Raw genomic sequence first — 25,656 nt, 5'->3', positions numbered from 1 at the left:
CGGTCCTCAGCGTCTCACAAACGAACGTCACAGGTCGAGTTCCCGGCAATTCTGCTCGAATCACTCATGGCCTAAATGCAGAACGCCATCTCATTATCTGCTTCAGCTCTTTAAGTTTGCACGTGAGCATCATCCACAGGTGCTGCAAGTCATTAGGCCTGCACGTGAACATCCTCCACCAAGTGCAGCCAATAATGCTGATGAGGGTGAAGGACTCTTCTGCCAGCACCTTCTCCACAGACAAAAACCAGTTTGCATACCACCTGGAGAGCAAAGAAAAGAAAACACCACCAAAATGTCCAGCCAAAACCCCCCAACACACAACACAAATTAATTTTAACTATTTTGACCTTGAGCTTCAAACTTGAGAGGAGCATCCACCCACATTATTTTCTTCTCTGTATTACTAATTGACCTGGCATGGGTGCCAAGCATTAACATAGAAACGCCATCGACATTTTTGTAGCACGTTTTGGCTGGTGCACTCACTCCGCTCATCTCTGTGTGGTGTCAGAGTGAACAGACACACACACACAGGCTCGCTCTTGCTGTCTCTCTCCTCTTCTCTCTTCGCTGGTAAGCATGCGGGAGTGGGACTGTGTGAGTGTGTGTTGGCAGACGAGTGTGTGACACATTTCAGGTGAGGTGGCGTTTTCCTTACTTTTTGGTAGTTTTGTTACTTTTATGTTGTGTGTTGGTGGTTTGGCTTGTTTGTTGGTTGTTTTTATTGGTTGGACAGGTTTGAGGTGTGGTTTTGTGTGATTTTGCAAGTGGGTTTGGCGCAGATGGCGTCTGGGTAGATGCATCCCTCTCTCTCCGTCACGGGCTGAGGGTGGTACTAGACCCACCTGTGTCTGTGGAGGACGTCCTCCTGGCTGTGGGAGAACAGGTCGGCCATGGGAATGTGTTGTTTGCGTCCAGGATGAAAGAGCCGTCGTGGTTTGTTGGAGGAATGTTTCTCTGCTCAGCTTGTTGAAAGGGGCATTTATCCGAACGATTGTTACCTGCAGGCTTCTCCTCTCTACGCTCAGTCCACTAAAGTCCTCAGCTTTTTCAGGTGGCTGAGGGACATTGGTGGTGGGGTGACTTTAACTGCCCTGTCGATATGTCACTGGATAGGGTTGTTGCAGTCATCTTCCTCTCTGGCAGGGTTTTTACGTGAGGGTTTTTGTGGACACACAGAGGGTCACACATCGACAGGACAGACAGTAGACGTGGCAGTCACCCACTCACTTACTGTGACCTGATTTTACGATCAGGAACCTGGAAATGGCTGTGAATGACTTAAAATGACAATGAAACAGTTAAATCCAAGTGATGACTTTGGTCCCCAAGTGGGTCAGGTGTCATATTAGCTCAATAACAGTTTAGGTCAGTCTGAGCTGTTTCCTTCTCACTGATTGTCAGAGTTGTTCAGAGTTGGACCTGAAAAGAACAACTCAGTTAACACAGAAAATAATCACACAGGTGGCACTGAATTTCTTTTCCTGATCATGAGAGAGCAAACGAGCGTGACCCCTCGCCAACAACTGTCTCATCCGCTCTGAAGGGCCCCGCCCATCTGCCTCATATTTATTGAAATACAGTTACATACAAGCATATAGGGGTGACAATATCACAAAACAAGAAAAAGACACAGAGTCTGCTCTCACATCGATATGAAAAGGCTTTAAGCCTTCAGTCTTCGAGCCTCCCCATAACAACACTCAGCCCTGAACCAGTGTGCCGGTCACACCGCTCTTCCCTTAAGGCTGACCCGTTAATTAAAGACGCACATCTGCAATTAGCAAGACATACCTTTAGCAAAACAGTCTGCACATTCACTAAACCAAAGATCATCTGTTCACTTTCCCGTTGTAAGCAGTTTTAATGATTATTTGAACAGTTCGGTGTATATCCCTTCCAAGATGGTGCCACGTGAAGGTGCCCTGGTATTCTGGTGCTCCCTGTTTTGTCTGTTTTTGTGCGTAAATCGTGTGTCATCGTGCTCCTACACCCGCGAGGAGCTTCTAAACATCAGATCATTCAACAACCCACGGACATTACGCCAGTTCTTTTAGTGCCTGCAGCTGAACTGGTTCACTTTTTGGCCAAAAGAGTGAGACGCCGGCGGAGAGGAAAACGAGCTGGAGCTCTCGTGCGCCTCAGACAAAGGGCACTCGCACGCCCCTACCTGGGATATTTCTCTCCAGGGAGCACGTTAGATCATTGTTACACGACAGTGAGCGGCGCCTACCACGCGGTGGCCCGTGCAGCTTTGGGACTCTCAGACCACGTGATGGTCCACTTGATCCCCGCATACAGACAGAGACTAAAACTCTCTAAACCCGTTGTGAGGTCCGTCTAAAGTGTGGCGCAATGACACTGTAGAGGAGCTACGTGCGTGCTTGGACACTACGGATTGGGATATGTTTGAGACTACACGGACACTGTGACATCATATATTCATTTTTGTGAAGACAGCATCATCCCACAGCGTACCAGGGTGAGATATAACAACGACAAGCCCTGGTTCACACCTAAACTCCGGCAGCTCCGTCAGCAGAAAGAGGTGGCTTTCAGAGGAGACAGAGACAGCTATAGAGGTGCAAAGTACAGATTTAGCAAGGAGGTGGCAAAGGCTAAATCCATGTACAGTTCACATCTGCAGCAAAGGTTCTCTGCCAACGACTCGGCCTCTGTGTGGAGGGGTTTGAAAGAGATTACCAACTACAAGCCCAAAGCACCTCGTTCTATTGACGACCTGAAGCTGGCCAACCACCTGAACGTCTTCTATTCACGTTTTGAAGACAAGGACTCACACCTCCCCACCCCCCACACAACTGGACACTCTGGACCTCCCCCCTCTCACCACTGCCCTCCCCCCGTTGCCCTCTCAGTCCAAGAGGAAGACATGAGAAGATGTTTCAAAAGGCTGAATCCACGTAAGGCCCCAGGCCCAGACTGTGTCTGGAGCCATGCCATGTTCCAGTCTGTTTCAAGTCCTCCATCATAGTTCCAGTCCCCTTCGAACGCCTGGTTTTATCCCACCTGAAGTCCATCACCGACCCCCTCCTGGACCCCCTGCAGTTTGCCTACAGAGCCAACAGGTCTGTAGATGACGCCATAAACCTGGCCCTGTACTCCATCCTGCAGCACCTGGACTCCCCAGGAACCTACGCTAGGATCCTGTTTGTGGACTTCAGCTCTGCATTCAACACCATCCTTCCAGCTTTGCTCCAGGACAAGCTTTCTCTGCTCCACGTGCCCGACTCCACCTGCAGGTGGATCACAGACTTCCTGACGGACCGGAGTCAGCGTGTAAGGCTGGGAAAGAATTTCTCGAACACTCTGGCTCTCAGCACACGATCTCCACAGGGCTGTGTCCTTTCCCCTCTGCTCTTCTCCCTGTACACTAATTGCTGCACCTCCAGCCACGACTCTGTAAAGCTCATCAAGTTTGCGGATGACACCACCCTCATCGGACTCATTTCGGATGGGGATGAGTCTGCCTACAGGAGGGAGGTGGACCGGCTGGTGACCTGGTGCAGGAGCAACAACTTGGAGCTCAACGCCCAGAAAACAGTGGAGATGATCGTGGACTTCAGGAAAGCCACAGCCCCCCCGCCCTCCCTCACCCTCACCAACAGCCCCATCACCACTGTGGACTGTCACCGCTTCCTCGGCACCACCATCACCCAGGACCTCAAGTGGGAGTCAACCATCAGCTCCCTCATCAAGAAGGCCCAGCAGAGGATGTACTTCCTGCAGCAGCTGAAGAAGGCCAAGCTGCCTGTCCAGCTGATGGTGCAGTTCTACACGGCCGTCATCGAGTCCATCCTCTGCTCCTCCATCACGGTGTGGTACGCCGGGGCCACAGCCAGGGACAGACACAGACTGCAGCGCATTGTGGCCTCTGCTGAGAAGGTGATCGGCTGTAGCCTTCCATCTCTCCACGACCTGCACGTCTCCAGGACTCTGGGCCGAGCAGGTCGGATCACAGCTGACCCTTCTCACCCTGCACACAGTCTGTTCAAACCACTCCCCTCGGGCAGGAGGCTACGGTCCATCCGGACCAGAACCTCCCGCCATAAGAACAGTTTCTTCCCCTCTGCCGTTAGACTCATGAACTCCTCATAACTCAGTCACCTTAACTCTGTCACTTTATCATTTTATCACGGGTCACTTTAGACAATGTACTTTGGTTTTTAATTGCACTCCTCCCACTGCACTGTTATGTTTTTTTCTGTTTTTCTGTTGCACACAGCCTTTCATATTTCATTTTTTATCTTATATTTTATCTTATTTTGGCACATATTTTATATTTTATCTTAGCATTTTATATTGCTCTCTTCTTAATGTTCCACCATTATACCGAAACAAGTTCCTCGTCTGTGAATCCTGTTCATTGGCAATGGCAATAAACTTCTGATTCTGATTCTGATGATTGCTTTAACAATAAGTGATTAATTAAAAGAGTAATGGTACATGAACTCTCACACATGCATATCTGTAAATATGAAAAAAGAGAACAGAATCACAGAGAAGATCAAAGACAGTACATCAAAGTGAAGACATTAATAATCAAAGTAAAGACATTAATATTTGATAATCATATTGCTTATATATAGAAAACCCTGTCACTGATACACGATAAAGCAGGACTGGCATGCAATTTTAAAATTCATCATTTTACCTCATATCATCTAGAACCTCATTAGATTTAATCGACTATTGAACATCAGTTCTAATAAGTTAAATTGAATATTGTTCAATCAGTTTACATGCATTTTGTGCATTTTCAGATTTTGTATAATTGTGTCCTCACTGTGACTTGACTTCCATGTCATGAATGAAAAGTTGTTGTAATGAAATACTTTTGTCCTGCTAACACAACCTTCACTCTGTGTAAATATACAAAATGCTAAATATTTTGTGAGCAAATTTCAGATATTCTTTGTTCTGTTCATCATTGTGATTAAAAAATGCAGCATTTGGTACCTCCATTTACCAAACAATTTCCCAGAGGAGGCCCCCCGGACCCCACCTGTGAGAGTGGTCACCCCTCTGACACGCTCCACAGCGTTGATGCTCACAGTCCGACAGTTTCAAATTTTTTCACCTCACCCAACTTACATTTCTGGAATAACAGAAATCAAGTAATTTTTTTCTGCTTGCAAGTGATTTTGACCTGAGGCCATCAAAAATATGACCATCGGTTATTGCGGAGGCTTTGCTTCCGTCCGTCCGTCTGTCTCTCTGTCTTCTTCTTTCGGCTGTTCCCACTGGGGGTAACCACAGCAGGTCAGTTGATTCCATCTCACCCGGTCCTCTGTATCTTCCTTTTTCCTTCTTCCACTCTCAGCATCCTTCTCCCTATATACCCTGGGTCCCTCCTCTGTACATGTCCAAACCATCTCAGTCTCACCTCTGACTTTGTTTGGTCCCTCTGATATGTTCATTCCTAATCCTGTCCGTTCTCATCACTCCCAAAGAGAATCGAACATCTTCAGTTCCGCCTCCTGTCTTTTTGTTAGTGCCACGTTCTCTAAGCCGTACAACATAGCTGGTCTCACTACTGTCTTGTAAACTTTTTTAATACTCTTTTTATTGATTTTTTTTTTTTTTTTTGGTTTATAAGCACATTAACAACAACCATTGAACAGTATGGGAAACTAGACAGACAATGAAGCATACAAAAAATATAAATCCCACCCAAACTAACGTTGAGCGCTGCACTACAAATGTCTCTCTATATATAAAATTAATAAAATAAAAAGATGACCGGTGACAGGTGAGCTAAAAGTATACACACGGAATAAATGAGCAAACAGTCCTCATCTTCCCGAGATAGATGATGAATTATTCCTTCCTTAAGGAAGATTGCAGTGGTTCCCAGATCCCTCAAAATGTTGATTTGTGATGAAGGTCATGAGTCAATTTCTCGAGAGGAATAAGAGCAGAAATCTGTGATATCCACATGTCGACTGTAGGAACTTGGACGTTCGCCTCAGCAAAATACATTGTTTAGCCAAAAACAAAAGAATACTCAATAAGAATTTGGTATCTGTATCCAAGAAATGATCTGGAGCGTGGTTAAGTAGACTGAAAGAAGGAGTCAACAAGAACTGTTTACCAGTGACCTGAATTACAGAGTGAACTACCTTCTAGAAAATCTGGATGTGGTCACATGACCAGAACAAGTGGATAAATGTACCCTTGTGTATATAACAGTTATAACAAAGGTTGAAGGTATAGGGAACGTTCTCTGAAGGCGAACAGGTGTGTAATAAGTTTGATTAAAAAAATAATGTGGTTTTCTTCACCCACCCTAATTCCAGATAGGTGAGGGTTGGTTCTGATGACCTCGGTCAAAGCTTCAGGAAACAATACAAAGAATAAAGGGGAAAGGGGACACCCCTGTCTGCAGCCCCTGCGCACCAGGAGGCCATCAGACAGCAGGCCATTTGTATTTACTGTAGCTATGTCACACTCTTTCAAAATCAGATGAGCTTTCTTGGCTTTCTCGTAGACGCATGCAAAAATACGCGTAAAATGTGGATGTCATAGAGCAGCAGATAAGAGAATATTTAGAGCGGAATCCTGCAAATGGTGATAAAAGCATCAAATTCGGCAGAAATAGTCCTCAGACAATCCGCTTTTGAAAAAAACTGATTGGCCACTTGAATTTTCAGTTGGTGTTCAGGTAGAGGTCAATTGAAGAATTACACAGAGGTCAAAATTAAAAGATGATCCAATCATATTGAAACCTATGCCACATTACTTGCCTGATCATAAAGATTCCAAAAAGATATAGTTTGGATGGTCTGTAACTGAATTCTATGGAGTTATGGGATAAATACAGCAAGAATGGTAACAAAGGTCGGTGTCGGTTTGTACAGGGGTCAAAAGTTAAAGTTGCTCCAATTTTGGTAAAAAGTGATGCAAATTCAGAGTTGAGTTAACATGGTTTTAAAAAGGAATAGTTTGAACCATGTATCATCCTTACTTATCACGTTACGGGGTAACATATGTCACGTGTCATAGAATCCAATAGATGTAGACATTGTTTGACCTTTACTTTGGAGACCAAACATTCAACACTGTCAGAACTATTCAATTTATTGATCCTATTAGCTCAACCAATAATTTGCATCACTTTTTTTTTTTTACCAAAATTGGAGCAACTTTAACTTTTGACCCCTGTACAAGATGAAACTGACCTTTGTCACCATTCTTGCTGTTTTTATCCTGTAACTCCATAGAATTCAGTCACAGATAGTCCAAACTATTCCTTTTTGGAATCTTTATGATCAGGCAAATCATGTGAATATTTTTCAATATGATTGGAGCATCTTTTAATTTTGACCTCTGTGTAATTCTTCAATTGATCCCTACCTGACCACCGATTGAAAAGTCAAGTGACCAAGTGTTTTTTTTTGTTTGTTTTTTTTCCAAAAGAGGAGTATTTCTGCCAAATTTGATGCTTTTATCACCATTTGTATGATTGTTTCACTTATCTGCTGCACTATCAAGTAATGTGGATCTAGAAATTTGGCTGACATTTGGGAGCTGATGTTGAGATTGCAATGCATTCTGGATTGATTTTTTTTCTCTCTCTCTCTCTCTGTCTCTCTCTCTTCATTTCTTCTCTTCACCTTTGTATGTAGTAGGGAGAATTGTGAGACTTGGTCTGAAGAGCCAGTGTGCCAGCTTTTTTCTTTTCTTTTTCTTTTTTGTAGGTCTTCCATAAAATCCAAAGAGGCGACTCCATCGTTTTGGTCAGTGTTGATAAGTTGCCATGTGTCAGATTTGGTTCCGGTCACAGCATTATGAAACATGAGAGTTCTGTTTTTGCCACCAACATTTAAACAGTGAAGACATTTTTTTTATTCTTGTAGAAGTCTAGATGTCATATTGCACTGAATTATTTGTGACGTCTCTGTTCATTCACAAGCTTGGGCACCATGTTTGGTCTTGATAATATCAAAGCATTGCTGAAGCATGATCTCACTTTGTTTGACAGCTTCACCATCACACAATTTCAGTTGGCAAGACAGTTTGTGGTGTATCATCTGGTGGCGCCCCAATATATGACAGCACACAGCCATCGTGTTATAAGATAAAACACATCAAGAGGTATTAGCTAAAACACGGTTGTGCTGATTGAAGCACCCGCTCCAAGTGAAACAAAGTCTGAGGTACTTTCTCACAGTTTTCTTCCAGTCCCACGTCCCAAGTCTGGTTTTGATGAGCCGGTGTGCTGCTTCTTTGTAACGGCCAATTGAGCTCCTGTCTGAGTGGTGCAGGTCACTGTCTGGAGCTTTGGTTCCCAACCTGGGGTCCGGGACCCCCTTTGGAGGTTGCCAAAGATCACAGATGCGTAGTGAGAATGTGTCTGCTCCAAGTGTATGTCTGGATAACCAGTAGTAATTAAAAGATCACTTGTCTTTGAATGGACCAAAAGAAAAGGAGAAAACTGTTATATACATGTTTTAAAGTGGATTTTTGCATAATTCTGTGTGTGTGTGTGTGTGTGTGTGTGTGTGTGTGTGTGTGTGTGTGTGTGTGTGTGTGTGTGTGTGTGTGTGTGTGTGTGTGTGTGTGTGTGTGTGTGTGTGTGTGTGTGTGTGTGTGTGTGTGTGTGTGTGTGTGTGTGTGTGTGTGTGTGTGTGTGTATATAGAGTTTCAGTAATGCAGACCTGGTGGATGAAGAGGCCTTGATGGAGGAGCAGAGCTGCTCCGTACCACAGTGGAGGTGCTACGTCAAGTACATCAACTCCCAGCTGCTCCTCCTCACATTTCTGCCAGCTACATTTACAGGTGACACACACACACTTCCATTGCCACAGGTGAAAACTGATTCACTTTACAGGAGGTTTTCAGAGAGAATGATTCAAATGCAGAAATCAAAAACAGGCTTCAGGTTGTTTGTTTTGTTTTTTTTTACTTTCTGGCCTATATCAAAGGCCAGAGGAGCTCAAGAAAAGGAGGGCCCAAAATATCTGCTGGATCAAAGTTCAGTGTGTGACTGCATTCAGGACTGAGTGGGACCTCAGCTATGAACATGTTCAGCAAACTGTTGTGTCCATCACCAGGGCCTGTTGTTACGAAGCAGCGCTGAGGGACACAGACTGAGACGACAGGATTATTAACTGAGTGCAAGATCTCTACGGGAAAATAACACGCCGAGGTGTTGACACAGAGGTCTAATGTTTTCTTGTTGTTGTTTATCTGCTGCACTAATAGGTGAGCACTTTCAGGGACGAATGTGGGTGAGCGGGAAATTTGAAATTTCTCATAAATCAGTCAATTTTATGCTTATTTCAGCTAATAGAATGTGCTTTCCTATGTTTTCCAGTACACAGAATTGATTTATGCAGTTATGTTGGTGATTAGAGGTCAAGGTCATTGATAAAGGTCAAGGTCATTCTCAAATTTTGCAATTTTTCATATATCCTTTGTGCTTAACGGGACATTTTAGCACCTGAAATGATAAAATTTAGTTTGTGACTACACCAATTGATAAAACATATCATAGCATAAAGTTAATTGCTAACATACACAGTTTTAAGTAGAAGCAGTTAATGAAATACTTGTATTACTTTTTTATATCAATATACATTTACCATAAGATATGTCACATATGTAATGAGAATATTGCAGTGTTAGCTGAGACCAAGACCTTGTAACCGATATATCAAAGTTGGCCGTTTTCACTATGTTTTTAATGAAAAACAATCTGAGGCCATTTTGACAAATTTTGAACTGACCAAAATTCAAGCAAAATTTTGCCTGATGGAAAAATGAACTTTGCCATTCCTAATCAATCTACTTGAAGGGTATATAAATGGACTGCATTTATATAGTGCTTTTCCATCTGCATCAGATGCTCAAAGCACTTTACAGTGATGCCTCACATTCACCCCGATGTCAGGGTGCTGCCATACAAGGCGCTCACTACACACTGGGAGCAATAGGGTAAACATAAGTAACAAATACAAAATAAAACACATTGCAAGCCTCTCTTGTAAGCCAAAAAAGTACAAGTAATGTTTGTTTAGTGTAAGTAAACCCAACTAGCATACAACTTTTTCCCCAAAATTCATTGCACAACAACACAGATGTTAAACCTTACAAAGTGGTACACTCCAAGAAATGAAATGATACCTTTACATAATCCAGTTATGGCAACCAGTCATACAACACAAGCAAATTTTAATAAATTCTGAGAATTAATTGTATACGAGGTCTGTGAGAAAAGAAACCAACCTTTTTATTTTTTTTAAAAACTATATGGATTTGAATCACGTACGATTACATCAGACACGCTTGAACCCTTGTGCGCATGCGTGAGTTTTTTCACGCCTGTCGGTTACATCATTCGCCTGTGGGCAGGCTTTGAGTGAGGAGTGGTCAAGCCCTCCTGTCTATTTTTTCATTGTTTAGGAATGGCTCAGAGACTGCCGCTTTGCTTGATCAAAATTTTTTCAGAAACTGTAAGGCACATCCGAGTGGACACCATTTGAGAAATTCAGCTGGTTTTCGGTGAAAACTTTAACGGCTGATGAGAGATTATGGAGTGTTACTGCCGCTTTAAGGACAGCCCACGGAGCCGCAGGGCGCACCGTGCTCTGAGCCGCCGTCGTCAGCCTGTTTCGAGCAGAAAACCTCCAAATTTAAGCCTCTGTTGACCCAGGACGTCGCGAGAGAACAGAGAAGTTTCAGAAGAGCTCGGGATCAGCAGTTTATCCGGACATTCCACTGTTAAAGGAGATTTTGTAATGAAAGACGTGCGGACGGATTCGCACGTCAGCGCGCAGCCGCTCATGGCGCGGCGCCACAGAGAAACACCTCCGTTGGAAGTCTCACAGAACAAGTTGGAACATGCCCAGCTGTTAAACAATTTCTCGGATACTCACTCGACTGAAAGCCATCTAAAGGTGCCTGAATCTTACGAATGGTTATCAACACGGATGTGTTTCTCTGTGTCCACTCGGATGTGCCTTACAGTTTTTGAAAAAATTTTGATCAAGCAAAGCAGCAGTCTCTGAGCCATTCCTAAACAATGAAAGCATTGACGGGAGGGCTTGACCACTCCTCACTCAAAGCCTTCCCACAGGCGAATGACGCAACTGACAGGCGTGAAAAAACTCACACATGCGCACGAGGGTTCAAGCGTGTCTGATGTAATCGCACGTGATTCAAATCCATATAGTTTTTAAAAAAAATAAAAAGGTCGGTTTCTTTTCTCACAGACCTCGTATTATGTTCCCCATTAAAACACACACATACACACACACACACACACACAATTAGTGGGACCAATTTTTAGAGTTTAAGAGCATCACCAATAATACGCAGTCTTTCCATCATGTTTAACCCAAACTGGCTCCATATGGTTTGAGTTACACCATTATGACTTCAAGCTTCACCTTACAAGCTCAAGGTCAGGTGAAAAGTCAAAAGTCAGGTGAGCATGAGAAAGGTGACATATGACTTCATATTAGTAATTAATTACGAAACAGTTCCCAAAGGTGCGTCTTTAATCAAGTCCCCAAAATAGTCATTCTAAATATCTTGTCGAGATGAGCACTGGGCCAAAACGTTGACATTGAACAGATTTTTATTTTTTGATAAACAAATCATTTTGTCTGTCATCCTGCAGTCATTCCACCAAGTGTGGCCCAAATCAGATCATACACACAGGACCGGGAACAATACTACCATTACACTCAGGCATTACTACAATATACAATTATAAAATTTGGGGAAAGTGCAGTTTGAATTCATTTTGAGCACTACTACAGGTACCATACTATACCCTTCTATTTCCTTTTCCTCCTTAAACAGTTTTGTTGGTATCAGATCAGATAAACAGGTTGTGCTTTTTGTAGACGTTACGAGTTCCGTAAGTACACCCAGCGAGATACTATCAAATTCTGTAAATCTAGGTAATACCTCAGTAATGGCACCCACCTCGATAGCAGGGTGTAGTGGCTGGGGTTAAGGCATGCCGGGATATGTTTAACCTTATGTCTTCTATTTTCTTCTAGCAGTAATTGAAGAAATTTTTGGCTGTAAAAGGAGAGCGACTCACAGGTGGTTGTTCATGAATACATGTTGCCACCGTGTTGAAAAAGAACTTTGAGTTATGCTTGTTTTTGTTGATCATATCAGAGTAATAAGTCTGCTTTGTAGCCAGTAATACATGCTTATAGCATCACTCCATGTGAGGTGGAATACTTCTAATTTTGAACTATGCCATTGTCATTCTAGACCTCCAGACATATGCTTGAGGTGACGCAAGTAATCATTGAACCAAGGTGATTGTGTTTTGGTGAGGTGTGGTTTTAATATAGGTGGCACAGTCATATCGAGTGTAGATTGAGCGCTGAGTTTAAACTGTCCATAAGACCGTCCACTGAATGGGCATTTTCCATATGTAAAGCCAAGGTGTCAGGCAGTCTGGCTTCTAGTTCAGTTGTAGTTGAGGATTTGATGTGTCACTGCAATGATAAATAAGGTTGTTGTTCCAGTAAACACAGTAGCGAAACTTTAAATCTAATAAATGAGTGATCAGAGACAACTGATGCAAGAGGCTTGATGTCAATATTTGTGACAGCAATTTCACATGTGTGTGTTTAATCCTGAATGTATTGCTGGACTCCTAATGCATCCACAATTTCCATAAATGATCTGCAGAGGGGATCAGAAGGCTTATTTATATAAATGTTGAAGTCACCAATAATCAGAATGTTATCTGCACTAGTTGACAATTTAGAGATAAACTCACCAAATTCATCTAAGAATTCAGAGTATGGGCCAGGAGGCCTATATACAGTGACAAAGTAATGCGGCTGATTTTTATTCTTGTGACCTTGGCAATACATGGTATTGTGGGGAGATTGGAGAATCAGATTTTCAAACAAATTATATTTATGAGCCTCCAACAGCTAATAAACCTAATTTTATAAATAAGACCAACACCCCCGCCTTGCTTCGCATCATGAGGGACGTGACTAAATGTATATACCGATGGGCAGGCGTCATTTAAGGTGAGGATAGCTGTAGGTTTAAGCCAGGTTTCACATAACCCAATCATATCTTAGTGATGATCTATAATTAGATCATTAATCATCAGTGATTTTGAGGCTAGTGATCTTATGTTAATGAGACCCAGACTAAGGGGCTGACGGTTGGACTGTTTGGATTCATGGGTGGTTCCAGAGTAGCATATAGCATATAAGATGTCTGGAAGTAGGTCTAGGTGACATGTGAAGGAGTGCAACAGACAAACACAACTATACTGACAGTGAGATTGCAAAGGTAGGAACAAGGGGGACACAGACATGAACAAACAAACCTATAGAGAGAAAATGACCAAATGAACACCTACACAAAACCATTCTGTTCTCAGCCCATGACTGTTCTCGCTTCAAGTAGTTTGTCTTGGTCGGATTTTACCATCCATCCATGGATTGATTTTCATTGTTACGCAAATGTGAAACAGCTTTACATGTCTGTGTGCAAATTGTTTCTCTCATGTTGCAAAAGTGGAGGTTATCCACTTTTATCAGAGATTTGATTATTGGTCCTGATAAACACCTTTGTGAACAATTACCGTAATTACTGGATGACTTGATGATTCATCAGAGTGAAAAAGATACAGATGTTAAATTTAATCACTCATCTTTAAATCTTCATAATAGAAAGATAGATAAATGTCACGCCAGAATAAAAATTTATCCTGTTAATTTTCTGTTGATGACTAGATTAGACCAGAGCAGACCACAGTCCGTTATTTCTTAATTAAAGGAAAGGAGTTTAAAGTGCACACCCGAAAAAGCTGTTAACATCTGCTGGCAGCATTCTCACTACAGTATTCTTTGATCGCTGATTCACTGAAAACCTTGCAGCTGATACCTCAGCTATGCATGAAGAGTTCGGAGAGAATTCGAGCAAAGCTTTGGAGCTTGTTTCTGAGTCGTCCACTTTTTGGATGACAAAGGTAAGCCAATAAAGTAGCCTAACATACGGAATAATCTATTGTCTAATAAAATTGGGTCGTCACTACAGACGTAGTCTAATCCGTTTGTTGACAGAGTCGGCTACAGATGTCAGCTTTTTGCAAACTAGGTCATTTAAAGGAGATGTTATACTTTATATAATGTCCTGGTTAGCAAGTATTCATGATTATAAGTCTGTCTGTGCACATGTGCTGAAAATGTGTGCTTGCTGAAGTATTTTATTGTGAATTATTAGTGACAGAGAAACCAAAGAAAGAAACCAAAAACAATTAAGTTTGGCGGCATCTGCTGGCCAATATTTAACATAGCACTTGCATGGAACCATTAAACAGGTACTGTTACATATGTTTAAAATAAAGGTTCTCTGTGCATCTTGAAATTTTGACTATATTTTCATTTAAAGACATTAATATACTTGTCTTAGAATATGATACTGCCATCGTAAAATACTGTAAGTAATAGAGATATAAATTATGAAATGCTTCTGCAACTAGGGACTCTGATGACTGTTATGACAGTTGTACAAAATGAAGGGAATTTTGGGGCTTCAAAGGTTTTTATTTAAAAATAAGATCATTTCAGTGGTTTTAGGCTTGAGTCTGTTCCTCCTGTCCAGTTTTGGAGAGAAAACTCAGACGGCACAGAAGTTTGTGTCATATGAAGATAGATTTTGTCCAACTTGTAAAGAGTTGGATAAAAAGCTGCCTCCCTATTGCTCCTTGCCAGTTCGCTGCAGAAAATGGTTCTGGGGAGCATTAACATGGCTAAAGCCCCCCCAGACCCCCAACCAGGACCATCTTGACCCCCAGGCATTTTAAGCATTTTTCTTTATTTGCCTCCCACATGCCTGTAGATGAGCTTACTGAAATATTTCGAAAAAATGAAGGAGGGTGGATGTGTAGAGGAAAAGAATCAGTTCCCCTTCTATTATTATTTTTATTAGTAAACGAGGACTTTTTTTAATTAGGGTTAGGGTTACCAAAAAGTTTTGGCACGCACGATGTACGCTCAGTCTCACTCCAACCAAAGTTCAAAGTTGGCAACCCTGCTACTCTTGATTGGCTGTCACCTCTGCCACTCAAAAGAAATAAGTAACAGATTGAAACAGAATGGGACTTTTTAACCTCTTAAAATACCTCTTAAAATAGGTCAAGGTTCACCATCCTTGAACTTGTCCATGGTCTGTGTCTCAAAAATGTTCCCTGTGAATTTGAAGACTGGCAGTAATAGGACGGGATTCATGCTCAGCACAAACAGACGGCCGTAAAGTCTTCACAATACCCCATGGCCATATTTGATGGCCTCTGGTAAAAATTAAAATATTGTTTAAAAAGTCTTTTTTGTCAGGTATTTCAAAGAGTGAAAATTTTGCAGAAACTAAACAAATTTAGTCATATTCAGTCTTTCAGTAACTATCTTCTCTCTTGGGATACATCTCAAGACTGAGTGACTGTGCAAGAAGGAGAGTGAGGAAAACCACCAAGACACCCAGACAACCCAGAAGAAGTTATAGGTGTCTCTGGCTGTGATTGGAGAAATTGAGCATAGTGCATGATTTGCATGTTGTATCCCCAGTTAAGCGGCTTCTTGATGAAATGGTATAGAGCAGGATTTTCTTTCAGCAAGACCTGAAAGTTCAGCTACAGTTTGCCAGAAGGTACATCTGAAGATGCAAGCCTACATTTGATGTTTTAGTGAAAGAAAATTGTGAAAATACAGATACAGGTTTACAACCCCTGGCAAAAATTATGGAATCACCGGCCTCGGAGGATGTTCATTCAGTTGTTTAATTTTGTAGAAAAAAAGCAGATCACAGACATGACACAAAACTAAAGTCATTTCAAATGGCAACTTTCTGGCTTTAAGAAACACTATAAGAAATCAGGAAAAAAAATTGTGGCAGTCAGTAACAGTTACTTTTTTAGACCAAGCAGAGGGAAAAAAATATGGACTCACTCAATTCTGAGGAATAAATTATGGAATCATGAAAAACAAAAGAACGCTCCAACACATCACTAGTATTTTGTTGCACCACCTCTGGCTTTTATAACAGCTTGCAGTCTCTGAGGCATGGACTTAATGAGTGACAAACAGTACTCTTCATCAATCTGGCTTTGTCTGATTGCTGTTGCTAGATCAGCTTTGCAGGTTGGAGCCTTGTCATGGACCATTTTCTTCAACTTCCACCAAAGATTTTCAATTGGATTAAGATCCAGACTATTTGCAGGCCATGACATTGACCCTATGTGTCTTTTTGCAAGGAATGTTTTCACAGTTTTTGCTCTATGGCAAGATGCATTATCATCTTGAAAAATGATTTCATCATCCCCAAACATCCTTTCAATTGATGGGATAAGAAAAGTGTCCAAAATATCGACATAAACTTGTGCATTTATTGATGATGTAATGACAGCCATCTCCCCAGTGCCTTTACTTGACATGCAGCCCCATATCATCAGTGACTGTGGAAATTTACATGTTCTCTTCAGGCAGTCATCTTTATAAATCTCATTGGAATGGCACCAAACAAAAGTTCCAGCATCATCACCTTGCCCAATGCAGATTCGAGATTCATCACTGAATATGACTTTCATCCAGTCATCCACAGTCCACGATTGCTTTTCCTTAGCCCATTGTAACCTTGTTTTTTTCTGTTTAGGTGTTAATGATGCCTTTCGTTTAGCTTTTCTGTATGTAAATCCCATTTCCTTTAGGCAGTTTCTTACAGTTCGGTCACAGACGTTGACTCCAGTTTTCTCCCATTCGTTCCTCATTTGTTTTGTTGTGCATTTTCGATTTTTGAGACATATTGCTTTAAGTTTTCTGTCTTGACGCTTTGATGCCTTCCTTGGTCTACCAGTATGTTTGCCTTTAACAACCTTCCCATGTTGTTTGTATTTGGTCCAGAGTTTAGACACAGCTGACTGTGAACAACCAACATCGTTTGCAACGTTGCGTGTTGATTTTCCCTCTTTTAAGAGTTTGATAATCCTCTCCTTTGTTTCAATTGACATCTCTCATGTTGGAGCCATGATTCATGTCAGTCCACTTGGTGCAACAGCTCTCCAAGGTGTGATCACTCCTTTTTAGATGCAGACTAACGAGCGGATCTGATTTGATGCAGGTGTTAGTTTTGGGGATGAAAATTTACAGGGTGATTCCATAATTTATTCCTCAGAATTGACTGATTCCATATTTTTTCCCTCTGCTTGGTCTAAAAAAGTAACCGTTACTGACTGCCACAATTATTTTTCCTGATTTCTTATAGTGTTTCTTAAAGCCAGAAAGTTGCCATTTGAAATGACTTTAGTTTTGTGTCATGTCTGTGATCTGCTTTTTTTCTACAAAATTAAACAACTGAATGAACATCCTCCGAGGCCGGTGATTCCATAATTATTGCCAGGGGTTGTACCATAGAGTGCCATCCTGTTGTAATTTCTTCCTAATTTATGTAAATAAAGTCCAAGACATATTCAGTGACTTGGAAATGTTCATGTATTCATCCCCCGACTTGTGTCAAGAAAACTGGCAATAAAACTGATCATTTATAGGTATTATACCAAAATATTCCATTATTTATACAACCCATCTTCTTGGCTTTTGCATTTTTAATAAATTTGTAGAGATTTTCTTTCAGTTTGAGTTTAAGGAAGAAAAATTTAAGAATTTTTATTTTTTTGTATTTGGAATGGCATTAACAAATTAAAGTGCATGAAATACCAAGTGTTCCAATACTTGTGGACTGTGGAGGGCAATGTACCTTACAGAAGTTAGACATTTCTGTATTATAAATCCCTTTTTAAACCAATCTTATGTGATATTCTAGTTTTTGATATGTATCTTCTGTTTTTTGTTTTTTTTAGTTTTTTTTGGGGGGGGGGGGGTGATTTGAGGCTGTAGGTTGTAATCACCAAAATTAAAATAAAAAAAATTAACATTTTAGTTTCTATGTATTGAAACTACAATATGCAAAATTTTCACTCTGAAATACCTGTCAAAAATAATGAAACTTTTTCATGATATAATTTTTGAGATGCACTGTTGTGCAGTGATTTTGTGAAATGATTAGCATGTTGACTCGAGACAGTCAAGTTCTGTTGATGAATGATGAATGTTCTTGTTTTTTTCTTTGCGTATTATGAGTAATTCTGATTTTGTGGTTCTTATACTGCCCTGGTGTTAGTTATTGTTTGTATAATAGTGTTCACATTACACATTGAATTATGCTGTTTGATCTGTATCGTCATTATGTGCTTCTTGTGTCAACTTTTATCTCTAATTCAAGGGTTAACAAAATTATCACAAACTAAATATAAGGGTCGTGTTAATATAAATCCTCACTTTTCCAAGCAGTTTTCTTTGGAATAGTCAGGTGTGAATACACAAACCTTTTCTAATTACTGAATATGTCTTGGACTTTATTTACATCAGTCATTAAGAAGTACAAACTGTATGGTAAACCTGCCTGGAGTTGGCAATTGTCAAAAACTGAGTTACTCTGCAAGTTGGAGACTAATGAGGGAAGCCACCGACATTCCCTTGACAGTGGTTGATGTTTTTGTTAAACCAATTAATTAAAGGTGAACGTCAGTCCTACAACAATGTCTTCATTGTTTAATTTCAACTCCAATGAGTAGAGAAGCAAAATTTAAAACATTGCCATTGTGTAAATTCTTATGGAGCTGATTGTAGATGGATTCAATCTCCACTGTTGTGTTAATGTGATAACTGAAAACCAGATAATTCTATAATCCTGTAATTCACCATATTAAAAGTACATGTAATTAAGATAAAGTTCATAAAGCTTGGTTAACTTTAATCCATCTTATCAATTCAAAGTGGAAGTTTATTTTATGTTTACCATCTATCTACATCTGTTTATTAGATGTTCTGATGTTGATGACATCCGGAGTTGAGACGGCACCTCAGAGAAGCATCAGCGCTCAGGACGACGGCACTCTGACTCCCAGCAACAAGTCACAGGCTGACTCCCTGTCCGGCTCTGTCAGTGGAGTGGATCGCTCTGAGTTGGGCGCAAGTGTTCCCAGCAAGCTGTGGAGTAGTTACAGCAGTGGACACATCGGTGTTATAGCTCCTCTTCTGTCACTGCAATCTGAGGACCAGAGTGGGCCTTCTGACTGCCTGAGCCTAGACCAGGACAGCAGTGACAACAGGACCTCTGAGTCAGAGACTGGGACACCAGATTCAGGTCAGACTGCATGCTGCTTTGGTTGTACTCCGGATCATTTTTCTTTAGCTCAGTTAAATATGAGTGTTTATTATCACTTTACTGAGGCGTTGCTGGGCCGGTAGCATAGATTTACATTTACGCTACCTGTCTATACCTGCCCACAGTAACAGGCGGGTATCCCTATACCCGCCCACTGTGCATAAAGTGATAACGTCATAGTGCGCGCGCAGCCCAAGAACTGTCCGCAGACGATAGCATGAAAAGGCGAGAAGTGTGTGTTGGTCTCAATATGGATATTCCGGATGATTTTATCATGGATAGTCCAACAATGACATTTCATTTTGGGCGACTGGGCATGGACGGAGGGCCTCTGAAAATGCATACCGCCCTCCAAAACCATGTTATTGTATTATTATATGGCTGCAACACTATGCACTATGCAAGTATTGGTATGGACATCTGTCCATACCAATACTTTTCTGATCATATCGATACCAGAGCTCTGTTTGCTTTAATATTATTATTATTGTCGTTGATTTTACATGAGGATTTTCTTAAAAAGGAGACCTGAAAGTTGAGCTACAATTTGCCAGAAGGTGTATCTAAGATGAAAGCCTAGATTTGATGTTTTGGTGAAAGTCTATTTTTTATAGACTTTTATAGCCTTATTTTTATAGACTTAAAGAGAAAAGACAGCACTCTCTCTCTGTCTGTCTGTGGGAGGATTTCCATCAAAACGTGTTAGAAAGCAGAGTGGAACTGGCCGTTCGAGTGGAGAGCTCCAAGATGGCCCCAAGAATGCCTTTATTTATTTCCAGCATGGCATCATCTCCAAATCTTTAGACTGACTGACAGATGCTCCACTTTCACTTGAATTCAGACCCATCCTCGGTACAGCTGGACAAAGACATTTTTGTTTTTAGCAGCGCTGCCAGCCAGTTTTCTTTTCACGCTCTGTCATTCTGTCTTCATAAGTTCTGACTCAAAGCAACTGGATTTTGGTCTTCAAAACTGCCTCTAAATCTATATGAAGAGGAAACACCCATTGTTTTTGTTAGAACTTCATTCTCATAATTCTGATTTTGTTTTCTCACGTGCCTTCACTTTATGGTGATATGCTCATTTCACCTTAATTGTAAGATTAGTTCTTCAAGCATCGAGTGTGTCATCATCACATCATTAGGATGGATGACAACTGACTTCCCAAGCATCTTCTCCTAGCTGAGGGAATGAAAACTGTCCAGAGGAGCTCAGAAAACCTCCTGAAGCACAACCTCATGAACTGCTCCATGGACTGGAAGGCCTGAGAGGAACATATGAGGGACGGAGCCAGCGAGCAATGATCCAGATGGGTAGTGGAAGTCATCAAAAAACAACAACAAAAAAAACAAAACAAAAGCAGAGTAACAGCACAGAGGAGAAAAAAGGAGAGAGATCAAGATACTAACCAGCAGAAGCTTCCTGCAGCAACCACTGTTTCCTGCAGAAACAGTGCACGACAAGACTGGCCCTGTGCAGTCATCTCCGTGTCCACCATCCTGTCCAGGAATTACCCAAGAGACCATGTTACCCACCACCAGTGGATTGCCATGATGACTACTTTTTTGTTTTTTTGTTCAGCTTCACTGATTTTGGACTAAAAATCCCAGATTTAGTTTTGACGTCTTTACAGAAGCTGATGTTTGTTGCCATTTGTTTTGTAAGAAATGCAGGTTCCTGCTAAATTTACTGTCTGCTTTTCAAAATTCCATTCAAGTCTAAAGGTGTTAGTGTTGAATACATGGCTTTGGGAAATAAATGTTTTATGTATTTATTTATTTGCAGTTGTGACACTGTCTGATAGAATTGTTATTGACTAAAAAAGTATTTGTGAGTTTGCAGGTTACACTGTCACTGATGATCTGTCCTCATGGTCTTCATTTTGTCCTTCATGGTCTTCATTTTGTTTGGCAGATTTGGGAAGTAAGGAGCCAGTCCAATTCTCTGAAACTCCGATGGTTGATTTGCATACCGGATTCAGTCGACAGACTTCCCACCAGAGTGCTGCTGATGGCACCCAGTTAAAGTGTCCCGTCTACGTCTACAACTGTTCTCTGGAGCACCTGAAGGAGCAGCTGGTGCACCCCACCTCCAGCCGCCACCCCAAGGACATCTTCTTCAGGTAATGCCCTAGCTCAAAGGAGTCATGTGGCATGAGTTGTACATTCAGAGTCATGAAAGCATAACAGACTGATTGTCATTTAAGACAGCATCTTTGGTGCTTCACTATTACCTTCTTCACGCCAGTCCAGTGTTTAGAGTTGACAGCAGCTCTGGCCTGCAGCCCGTTTGTAGCACCATGTAGGGCCACATTTAGGCATGGGTTAGGCCCAACCTTCCACCCCTCCCAGACTTGGTCCCTATATAAAGTGGGAGTTATCAATTCACAGCATCCATTCCGGATTTTGTCACATCAAAGGAAGTTGAAGATTGCCTTGCAGAACATCATTTACAATTTAGCTTTTGCTGCAGAAGGAGATGAAGAAGCAAGAAGAACAAAAAAGGAAGACAAAAAAGAGGAGGAGAGCTGGGTCAGATAGTGGATCCTGCATAGGCCATTGCATGGATATTATGATGTTCTTCTGAAGGAATTGCAGGAAACAGATGTAATGGCTACAAGGGCTTTCTCAGAGTGGAACCTGCTCTGTTGCAGGTAGCTTGTACTGTCCTCGTAGCCACCAGGAACTCAGATAATGGGCCTCTAACATCCTTGTTTGTCCTCGTAGTACCTCGTACACAAAACGCCCAATGCTATTTTTGCTACTAATTTTGAACTTCACGAAATTAGCTCCGTGCTCAGAGATGAGGCTCCTTAGCCGAATAATCTGCCTCTAAGAGCAACTATCCTCCTACATTTTAAACAACTCGACTTGCACTAAAAAATTCATACTATGTGGCTCATTATTCATCGTTCATTGTTCGTTCTGACCAGGGCTTAAGACCCTTGAGTCTTTGTCTTTGCGAAGTCTGTATGTTACATGTGAAAGTCCTGAAGTGAACCTCGGTGTATTCTAAGGGCCCCATCACTCTCAAAGACCGTGAGGAACGCACTGCATCCTCAACTTTTGAATAACACAGCAGGGACGTGGTAAAAATGTGCTGTTTTCCAGCCTATGCTTCATCCTGATTACATCCCTGCCATCTTCTCACAGTGTCTAACATGTTCCAACTAATTTCCCACCATGCACATGATCACACGCATACTACATGGAATTTATGTTCTTGCTGCAAACAGTTACATCACACACATGGACATGCAACAATCTCACTGTGTCCATTCTGTCCTCATCAGTGCTGCACTTTTACATTTATCCTACAAGTGTTCTCGTGTTTACATGTAGAAAAACTGCTCTCCTGCCAACATGCCATTTCCATTACAAACACACACAAATATGCGCCGTGTGCAATAATTTTTATAGGATGTGATGTGGGAGAATTGTTATCTTGCCAAAACGAAGGGGGATTTTCTGAAGAAGATGACCTGAAAGTTCAGCTACAATTTGTCAGAAGGTGCATCTGAGATGCAAGCCTAGATTTGACATTTTGGTGAAACATGTGCCTTTAGTCTCTTTGTTCAACACTAGAGGCAGTGTCACGTACAGTACCAGAAAATGCAGCATAGAAGATGGCCTGAAGAAGAAGCCAGAAGTTTTCAGGCTTTTCCACAGTATGACATCACATTTCAAACTCTGCAGTGTTTTGCGTTACTTGGTAGCGTTTGACGTGTGCCGTGCAGCAGATGTCAGACTGCTGTGGTCTGCCTGGTGGCAGTTTCAGCCTGTCCCTTTTTGTTTGGGGTCTCTGCAGCAGATCTGATAGGTACCTGCATGTTGATTTGTGCACAGATGCCCTTCCTGACACAACTCCTCGTTACACTGAGAATGAGCAGGAGTGGTCTGGTTTTAAGACGAGTGTGCTCACCACCGCGCTGCCCACCTGCAACATCAGAAAGCCTCTGCATCTTTTGATTACTCTTAATTCTTACAGATGGGCAGCAGCGTTAGTGAAATAATGGGAATTTAACACACTCTTCCTCTGAACCGTCTCTTCATGTAATGCCGCTGAAAGATTTGATATATTTTTTTAGAGAGCACCATTTCCCTGAATTGTTGTAGTAAATCTTACAGTCACTGTGATACACATTTTTTCACAATTACACAATTGAAAAAAGTTTGCATATTTTTACATATAAAAATGTAAAATGTCAGTCGCACCTTATTGAGGTAGAAGGTCCACTGTGGTTGTTGTGTTAAAGTTTGTATGTCTGGTTGTCTTTATGGTAAGACAGACCTGAAGACGATGACTCTGGGGAGATGTCTCAGCAGATACAGTTCAGGTAGAAGCATTTGATTATTCCCTGTACGTCCTCTGGTGAGGTGCTGCTCAGCTTTTCTTGAAGGGGGTTTCTGCTGCTTCACTGCTGAATGGGAACGTTGAGCTTTTCATGTCAAATGGTCTCACCTCTCCTCTTTGCACATGTCTCCTTTCTTTTCTTCATGGGTTTTCCTCGCTTAGTGCAGATACACATGCACTGCTGTCTCGTTAAACTTATTCTGGGATCAGGTTCTCTGCAGGTTTGTGCGGGTTCAGCTAAAGAACCGTCATGATCCGGCCCTTCAGGGCCGTCTGCCATAAGTATGGATTCATATCCACGTCCGTGCTCTGAGTCCTCTGTGTTTTTATCCATCTCTTGTCATGTTCATGTTATCATTGGTTTTGTTTCTGTTCATCATCCTTTTATTTGTTCGCTCCTGGTCTCTTAGTCACTTCAGTCTTATTTTGATTCTATTTATTTCATTTCTTGTATTATGCTTTTGTCACTGGTTTGGTTTTCTGTTGATCATCTCGTAGTCTATGATTTTGCTTGATTTACTTTCTGTGTTTAGTAATCTGGTGATGTTACTTTAGTTATTTATTACATTCTCTGTTTATTATTTATTTTGTGTTTACATTCTTTGGTCACTGGTTTTGTTTTCTGTCATTTATTTTCTGTTTAGCTTGTAGTTTGGTTTTTGGTTTTCCATCTTATTATCTGTTATGGCATTTTCATTTATACTTAAGCCAGTATAAATGGTAAATGGACTGCATTTATATAGCACTTTTCCATCTGCATGAGACACTCAAAGCGCTTTACAGTTGTGCCTCACATTCACCCCGATGTCAGAGTGCCTGCCATACAAGGCGCTCACTACACACCTGGAGCATCAGTTCTGTTTTGGTTTTGGATCCCTGTCTTTTGTTTGCTTATCTTTCTTTTTAGGCTGGTCACGTTATTTCTTTGTGTTGTTCACATCTGTTATTGTTTGACCTGAGCATGTTACGTTTGTCACCGTTGGGTTTTCCTGTCACTTGATTATCTTGCCCCAGTCCACTTTGCTTTTTGTCTCATGGCACTCACTTGCACCTGCTCTTCTCTTTCTCAGCCACGCCCCTTCTAGAACCTTCTGCACACCTGTTCCTCATTCCACACCCTGAATAGCCTGCCACTATTTAAGCACTCACAGTCTCTGTTTTGAAACACAAGGTTCGGTCAGATCGGCACACAGAAATGATCACACAGACTGCATTTTGCTAGAATAAAAAGGCGTATATTTATTCCCCACAAAAGCAGTTACATCAAACACAAGTGGTTGCAGCGCATTTTTCTCTTACCGTGACGCCTTTAAGGTGGAGAGCCAACACCTTCAGCAGAGTGCGCCTGTCAACCGGCTAGGCGTTCGTACGTTAACCCGCAGCAGACTCTGTTGAAGCATGGTTCTACTCCCTCTTTTCTAGTGTGTCCGTGAAGGGAGGGTGAGTGGCCAACTCAACCTCCCTGGCGCACATAATTTCTTTAATCAACAGGCATCTGAAAGTTATTTCAAAGATATAATAAAAGCAGTTCTTCACTCCCAGTTCAGAATGATCCCAGCATGCTTCACTCCCAGTCGTTAGTGGCTACGAAAACAAAGTCGTGCTATCAGTGTAATAATAACAAGTACATCCAGCTCTTCGCTCCCAGTTCAGACTGACCCCAGAGTGCTAAAACAAAATTAAATTCTCAGGGTTACGTTAAGACAGGTGCAAAACAGCACAATAACATTTATTATACAGTCTCACAGTCCCCTGCCAGATTGTTGAATGTTATTCACTTTCCAGCCCCCACACCTCACCTTGTTTTGCCTTGTATTCAGCCTGCCAGTATTTGACCTTATTTTGTCCTCGACCATGTTTTTGTCTCTGTCTCTGATTGCCACCACACTGTGTTTTTTGACTTCCACCTGTTTGTTGGACCAAGCCTCAGCCTTACACCTGTCTTGTACTTTTGCTTGAGTATCCCTGCTGGAGTTATTATATTAAACCTTTTTTCTTATCCCAGTCTGCTAGTGAGAGTCTGTGCCACACCTGACAGGAACCCCATCAGAATATGCCACAGTT

The 25,656-nt window shown here is 41.6% G+C and overlaps 1 protein-coding gene across 1 annotated transcript in view; it reads left to right on the top strand.

The window, feature by feature from the left end:
* The window catches only part of szt2 (SZT2 subunit of KICSTOR complex), a 701,839-nt gene that overhangs the window by 223,885 nt on the left and 452,298 nt on the right, over positions 1 to 25,656 (top strand). The window contains 3 exon segments of the mRNA XM_034179252.1: positions 8,664 to 8,802; positions 18,895 to 19,218; positions 21,154 to 21,361. Of these exon segments, the coding sequence (XP_034035143.1) occupies positions 8,664 to 8,802; positions 18,895 to 19,218; positions 21,154 to 21,361 (671 nt within the window).

The sequence above is a fragment of the Thalassophryne amazonica genome, chromosome 10 (genome assembly GCF_902500255.1).
Source record: "Thalassophryne amazonica chromosome 10, fThaAma1.1, whole genome shotgun sequence".
NCBI classification, from domain to species: domain Eukaryota; kingdom Metazoa; phylum Chordata; class Actinopteri; order Batrachoidiformes; family Batrachoididae; genus Thalassophryne; species Thalassophryne amazonica.
This window is presented reverse-complemented; position numbering and strand designations above follow the sequence as displayed.